The sequence below is a fragment of the Pygoscelis adeliae genome, unplaced genomic scaffold (assembly GCF_000699105.1).
Source record: "Pygoscelis adeliae isolate BGI_AS28 unplaced genomic scaffold, ASM69910v1 Scaffold16, whole genome shotgun sequence".
Taxonomy (NCBI): Eukaryota; Metazoa; Chordata; class Aves; order Sphenisciformes; family Spheniscidae; genus Pygoscelis; species Pygoscelis adeliae.
The window spans coordinates 14,187-21,131 of record NW_008825162.1 but is presented as its reverse complement, the minus strand read 5'-3'; the positions used below and the strand labels follow the sequence as shown (position 1 = coordinate 21,131).

The 6,945-nt window shown below is 40.1% G+C and overlaps 1 protein-coding gene across 1 annotated transcript; it reads right to left on the bottom strand.

Moving 5' to 3' along the window:
• Positions 1 to 322: 322 nt before the first annotated feature.
• STARD4 (StAR-related lipid transfer (START) domain containing 4) lies at positions 323 to 5,341 on the bottom strand (the record flags this gene model as incomplete). Its single annotated transcript, XM_009328730.1, has 4 exons — positions 323 to 2,123; positions 2,674 to 2,788; positions 3,596 to 3,722; positions 5,292 to 5,341. Coding segments are annotated over 4 exons (519 nt in total), but the record flags the coding sequence as incomplete, so codon positions are not given.
• Between the last annotated feature and the right edge of the window lie 1,604 nt (positions 5,342 to 6,945).

The following is a 6,945-nucleotide window of genomic DNA, read 5'->3' as shown; positions in this document are numbered from 1 at the left end:
CCCGCACAGCAGTATTGCTAGGGCTTTCATACTTGCCTCTGTACCAGTACTAGAAAGGAGTGGACCCTAGCATTTAGGAAAAAGTGTGTCTGCTGACACTGATTCCTTAGTGTCCTTGCGGTGGTGCAAGATCACCTTGTGAACTTCCAGCACTGCAGGGGAAACAAGGAAGATAGAAAAGATGGGAAGAGTAACCACGGTGTTTAAAGGGAACTGCAGAATACACAAAACTGAACAGGGAGCTGACATTTTCTGCCTATGAAGACACCAAAGGCTGTTTGAGGCCATTGTTTTTAAGTGTCTTAAACAGTACTAAATGCCTCAATACATGAAGCATGTTGGGAGAGCCCTCACTATACTTGGTGTCATCTCTTTTCTACCTCTCCACTTGAGCAATGAGAAAGAAAAGTCCTCACTGTTCAGAGTTCAGCTACAGTGGCCAGTGTCCAAAGAGCCAATATTGCAGGGGAACAATTTTCATCTGAATTTTTTTTTCCTAAGAGTCCATTATCAGTCCTTGGATTGTATGCATAGAAATGCCCCCAAAATATTAGGGCTCCGAGGTACTTTCCCTATTTACTATGCAGCTAAACTTGCCTCTACTAGCACTGGTAAAGCATAGGGATAATTACAATCTCACCTGAGCAAATGATGCATGCCAACATTAAAAGCTTAATGTCAGGTTTTAAACAGAATTCAGGTTCCTAACAGCACAGACAGTAATCTTTTGAAAGTCCCTGCTATGTACCTGTCAGCATCACTGGCTGGCTAAATATCCTTAAAAATCTCACCCTCCATCCTCCAGCAGATCTGAGCAACTCTGCAGCTTGAGCTTTGGCCTTCAGTTGCTCATGTTTTAAGATGCTCACTTCATTTATTGCAAAGATCAATCTAGGGGTACTACCACAGAACACTCCAGTGTGCTGTACCAGCATGCTGGCAGTCTGTGCCGTTGTGGCTACACCAATGCCTATACCTATACTATATAGTGGTCCTTTCTGTCGCTTTAGTAATTCCAGGTTGTTCAGTTAAGGAAGACACAAAAAACCCACACACACAATTACATGCAAATTTAAGTAAAAAATTCTTTAGAAGTGCAGAGTATCACAGAAGATCCAATGGAAGTTTCCTATTTTGACAACTGTGTGATTAAAAGCCCAGTAAAAACTATGGAAAGACACCTGATGACTTAAATGAGCTTTGGATCAGCTGTAAGGGCATTTCTTTATCTATGCACTGAGACTGTTATATATAACAGTTAATTAAGTTACAGTTACAACATCAAAGAAATGCCAATAATGAATACTTATTTTTACTAACAAGAGCGAATAGCTTTCTTATGAATAGTATAATTTAACAACTTAGCTATGTAATCCCTACGATAAATCAAAGCAAATCTTTTAAAACAAATTACAGATGCACCCGTACAAACTACATAAATCAAAAATTTTAAGTAAATATAAAAATATATATATTACAAAATCACATCTTCAGTGAGATCCTGCCTGTACAGCGACCTGCACCTGCAAAATCCTGAGCACTCCACTCTCAATACTGTTGGTGAGAGCTGAGTTCATGCTGCATTTTTCAAGTCAAGTCCCCCCACACACCTTGTGTTTTCTACCTAGGAAGCCAGAGGTTTATAGATTCAGACTACTCCTCACACAGCTGCAGAGTGCTGAACAGGAAACAGAATCTTGCGCTGTGAATTAGGAATGTGTGCTAAGTATCACATCAAAAAGTACTTGGTAAAGTTGTTTGGATCCCTCTACATAAAGGTTCAGGTATCATTCAGGAACAATGTTACTCACCTCTTAACTCAGTAGCTAACCTATGCTAAGCTAAACAATATAGTTTGATTGCAAGAAACGCATGGGCTTTTAAGTCACTGTTTGTCTATGTTTTCAGTGCCTTTTTGAGGTCAGAGTAGAAATTGGCCAGGGTACTAGACATGGCAGTGTCTACTGCAGATTGTGGTAGCATCCCTCGCAGTTCAGTCTGAATATAGCCTGTCAAAAGGCTGTGGCTAGGATAGTCCTTGAGAGGGACGCAGAACCAACCGCAAGGGTGATTGAATCCACGGACAAAGTTAGGTCTCACCTCTCCATAGTCTAGGCTTATACCTATCAAGGAAAACAAACAAAAAAAGGAAAATTAATTTGAGACAAATAGAAAATAAAGGTACAGTAAATTTAAAATCTACATGTTTCTGCTTGGGGAATTTAGTAGAAGTGACAGACACACTCCAAGTTTCTGGGTACTTTCATGCATGAAAGTTGTCTGCTCTTCATCCAAACTCCACGACAGACAAGCAGAACTTGATAAGCAAAAATTCTGACATTAAAAAGACATTTCTCCTATTTAATACCAAGCTGTTACTCCACCCAGTTTGCTGTAAGAGCTGAGTCAGAGCCTCACAACTTGTCTCTACCACTCCTGTCCCACAGCTGGCATAAATGAAACTTGGCACACAGGGATGGCTCATGGGTAAACCAGTAACTTGTATACTTCTCTAAATCTGTAAAATGTTAAAATACCTTTGAAATACTTGTTGGAGACCATCTTACACCATTTTTGAACGCTTACTGCAGAACTGAACTTAATTTGAATCAAATCTTAAGCCGAGCAGCTGTTGCAAAATAAGAATTAAGCAGAGGTTAAGTGGTGCCTTACCACATGTTAGAAGCCCATCTTCATAGCTTGTAGTGTAAGAGAAATCCACAAACTCCCTTGGTGCTATGATGTTCCAGAGCTGGCCAGCAGTGGTGTAGCGCATCACACAGCAGTTCTTGTTGAGTGACAGAATGAGGAGGGTAAAAACCAAAAACACCTTAGTATAATGAATACAGCGAAATTTATGCTTGTAGGCAGCTAGCCTTTTCCACAAAGGTTGCAGCCTCTGTCAACCACACTGTTCAAATAACTTCAGTGAGGTCTGAATGGCTGTGTCATTTTCAGTCTAAATGCTGGAAGTTTGTAAGGACTTGCAGTCTGCAACTGAGAGCTGCAGCAGCTGAGAATATCTGGCGCATTTAAACCATACTGACTAAAGCTACAGAACTCTGTCATGCCTGGGAACTGAAAGCCATGTGGTTTTTATGTGGCTTAACCACTACTTAGCAAGTCTGAAAGGACCATGAATAAATTGCAAGAGGCCTCCCTCAGGACTAAGATGCTCTGTCAAGTACTTTTAATCCGCCAAGTGAACAATAAATCAGAACGCAAACAAGTCTTCAAAAAAGGCTTTCTTATAAGAAGCATCATAGCATCATGGCACCAAGTTTGTATAAATTTTAGCGAATAATGAGCAAAAATACCTTGCCATATAAATCTTCTTTAACAGCCAGAGCAAAAGACAATCCATGTTTAAGCCAGATGTCAATGGGGTTTTGGAGTCATACTGTATGTCCCCAGTAACCAAAGGAAGGCTTTGGCATATAAAATACTATACTGTAGCTCTCTATATGTGAATTTTATGAGAGGCTACCAGGCTAACAAAAATGTTAGTATTTGTTGAAACGACTGCTCTGCTGTACTGTTAAATCCACATATACATCTATACACATTTCCCTTAAACATCTAAACAAGTCTTCACCTCTTCAAAAGTTTCCATGATGTCCATTGTAGTCATCAAGCTGTCCCAGTCTAGCCTATAAGGTCCAGGGCGAATATGATCCACTATTCTGTTAGTAACATCTTCCACCACTCCTTGAGCTTTGTAGCTAGAGAAACATATGTTTACATTTAAAAGTGAGAAATTCTTTATAAATATTCCTTTAATTTGCAACAGCATACTTACTGTAATACCTTGGTACCTGGAGTTATGGTCAGTGGACAATTGGATCAGAAAGACAGTACAAAAAAAGACCTATGGGTGCACCTATTCTCCTCTGCAATAAATGTTATTCTGAGAAGCTTTGTCCTTATGCTGCAATTAGTATTTTGTAAACAGCAAACTCTTTCCTCAGATAAAAATCATCATGTTTATTTCTCTAACAACTTGGTATTTTGCTGCTCTTGCTGGGGGAGCAAGGGAGTCCACCAGGGACAAGTAAAGCTAAAAGCAAAAAGAAAAGAAAGCAGGGGTACAATGGGAAAAACATTTTTCATAAAGTAGAAGTAACAGTAGTAGGACCAAGCTAATGAGAAACTACGTTATGCTTTGGTGGCGTATTAGAGTACCAAATAAAATAATCTGGTATAAGACATTACAGAACATTCACTTGTTATCAGATATTTTTAGTAGACACCAGAGATTTTGTTTACTTGAGTTACTGGGCCTCCAGCTCCTGAAGGGGAAGAATCCATCAGAACCATTATTTTCAAAATAATTCTTATTCATTAAGCTGTTCTTATTAATAGTACATAACTAGTCAAGCAACAAATTCATCTATTCACTTGCGCAGTTCACCCATATTCACTCACAGTTACCTGGTTGGAGCCAATCTCAGCTGTATAGTCAGAACTGGAGGACGACATGAACATGCCAGTGGCTTCTAGGTAGGCGTTTGTACAGTTCTTCCAAGTGTCCTTTATTACACCAGGTGTACACACAACCCTGATGCCTTCATCTGCACATAACAGCCACTGCCCTCTTGGCAGTGGTTCAAGTTACACCTGTTGTTGATGCCACTGTGCCCATGGCCCAGTACAGAGTCAGCAGACTCTTGGTGTCTGGGGCCATCAGCTCTTGCAGATTTAACAAGATTTAAATTCCACAGAGCATATCAGTCTTTGAGATACTTTCAAACACTACTTTTTCACATGACTTTTCCTTTTTTTTCGAGTGCTGGTTTTTAGTCATTATTTCTCTACCTAAACCTACAGATACCAATAGAACCCAGTGACAGAAAATCACACAGGAAGGGCTTTTATGTCACCCATCTTTCCCACAACTACACGCTTGATATTTTACTCTATTGTAGTTGTATAGTCACTGTGACAGCCCAAGCACTGACACTTCAGACCTACTGAACCTGGACTTGATTCTGTGGTTTGCAGACCATCTTTCTAAAAGGTCTGGGTATATGTTGTTGCCCACTTCAGCCAATGGGAGTTTTGTGGTGTGTTCCACAGTTTTCATTGTTCGTTGTTCTAGACACCATGCAACACTAAAGCATCAAAGTATAATACTAAAAAGAAATGTACAGGCACCCTAGATGATCCACTTAGCTTCTCCTGTGGAGAATCTGTGTAGCAGAATGCTGTAGAATCCATGGCCTTAATTTCTAAATTCTACAAAACACATTTATGGAACCTTAAAATTCTATCTGCTCTGCAGGCAAACTTACAGATATCCACAGAATTCCTCTGATGGTTTACGCCACACAGTTGCATCTTTCTGAAAGAAAATGGAAGATATGATGTTAATTGTCACTTACATAGAATTCTAAGATGTCCAGAAAATGCCTCAATTTTTCTGAAGGAAAGCAAAAGGCTTTACCATTAACTATGGCTCACCCCAAAGTGCTCACTGACCTGGGCACTTTTGTACACTTTTCTTAAGAAGATAAGCAGATGTTTCAGACATCTTCTGCTTGTAATCTTCCATTCGTTCAAAAAAATCAGTCAATTGCCTTTCTCAGTGTCAAATGCTAGAAGTCTCTGCAGATATAGGGCTTGGCAGGCTAAGCCAGTTTACTAGGAAAACACACAGAATAATGGAACCACATAACTAGGTAAAGCCTTTCAATTAAAAGGCAACTGGAAAACCATTATCTGGACACTATTTAGACAGGAAGACCATACAACTTCTGTAACACATGACCAAGCAGATGTGTGCAGGAGGTGCTGACATTGGCGGACAAGAAAGCTTAAGTCATCCTCCTCTCCTAGATGCCTGACTAGAAGTGTCTTGCAAGCAGTAGTCTATTTATTTTAAAGTTAGCCAGAGAAAATAAAGAAAACAGTATCTTCTGATTTTTATCTAGCTGTAAAATGGAACCTCTGTACAAAATATCTGAATTTTAGTGTTAAAGAGAATACCATATGGCACCTTTTTATTTGGAATCATCATCATGTAAGCACAAAGGACCAAATGTCCTGAAGAACAGTGGCTGTAAGTTCTGCATCCAGAACTGTTGAGGATACTTAGGGGCAAAACACACCTCCCTGGCAGGTAGCTAAAGCTCTGAATTTCTTTTTCATGGCACGGTACCAAAACACAAGGAAGGAAGGAAGTCCAACTGGAAATTTTACAGGGGTAAAATCTGGGGAGTAATGTGATCTGAAACAGTGAGATGTACGTAACTTCCTGAAGGAAAATAATGGTGTAGGTATAAGACTTAGCATTTAGCAGAGCAGAAGTGGTGTTTTGCAAGAGTGAAAGGCTTGGATGCTCTGTTCCTCCCTTTCAGGACAATGAATTTGTTAATTCTGCAAATAATCAAGTTACATCTGGAACACTTGACCCTCTCTTATCAATGTCTGCTCACACATTAGAGAACGGCATTTTCTGTCATGGAAGGAAACTTCTGATAACGTGGGGGCTCTGAAGGCAATGGAAACATGAAGCAACATGAGAGAAAGATTTGAGAATGATCTCACTTTTTAAGAGGGAGACTCTTGGAAGGTGAAGCATGATGGGTTCAAGCATTATAGACAAAAGAGATTCCAGAGGCCGGCAGAGCCTACCTGCAGGCTGTGGTTGGTTTGTTAGAAAGTACAAGTGCGCATCTTGCAACTCTGATGGTGCTAACAGCATTTCAAATTTTGCTTTAGGAAAAGCCTATAGTCCTACACAGGTGGGATTCTTCTGTGAGACACTCCCCTGAAAATGGGTAGAACGAATGACAGAGAATGTCTGTAGACAGGAAAAATATATTCTGTCTCCTAAAGCTGTGCTATCCTAGAAGGGTGGTTTCACAGGGCCTCTCATCTGAAAGTCCTGCAAGAATTTGCCAAATGCTTCACACTCGTTACACACGGCATAATAACTCTTCCCCC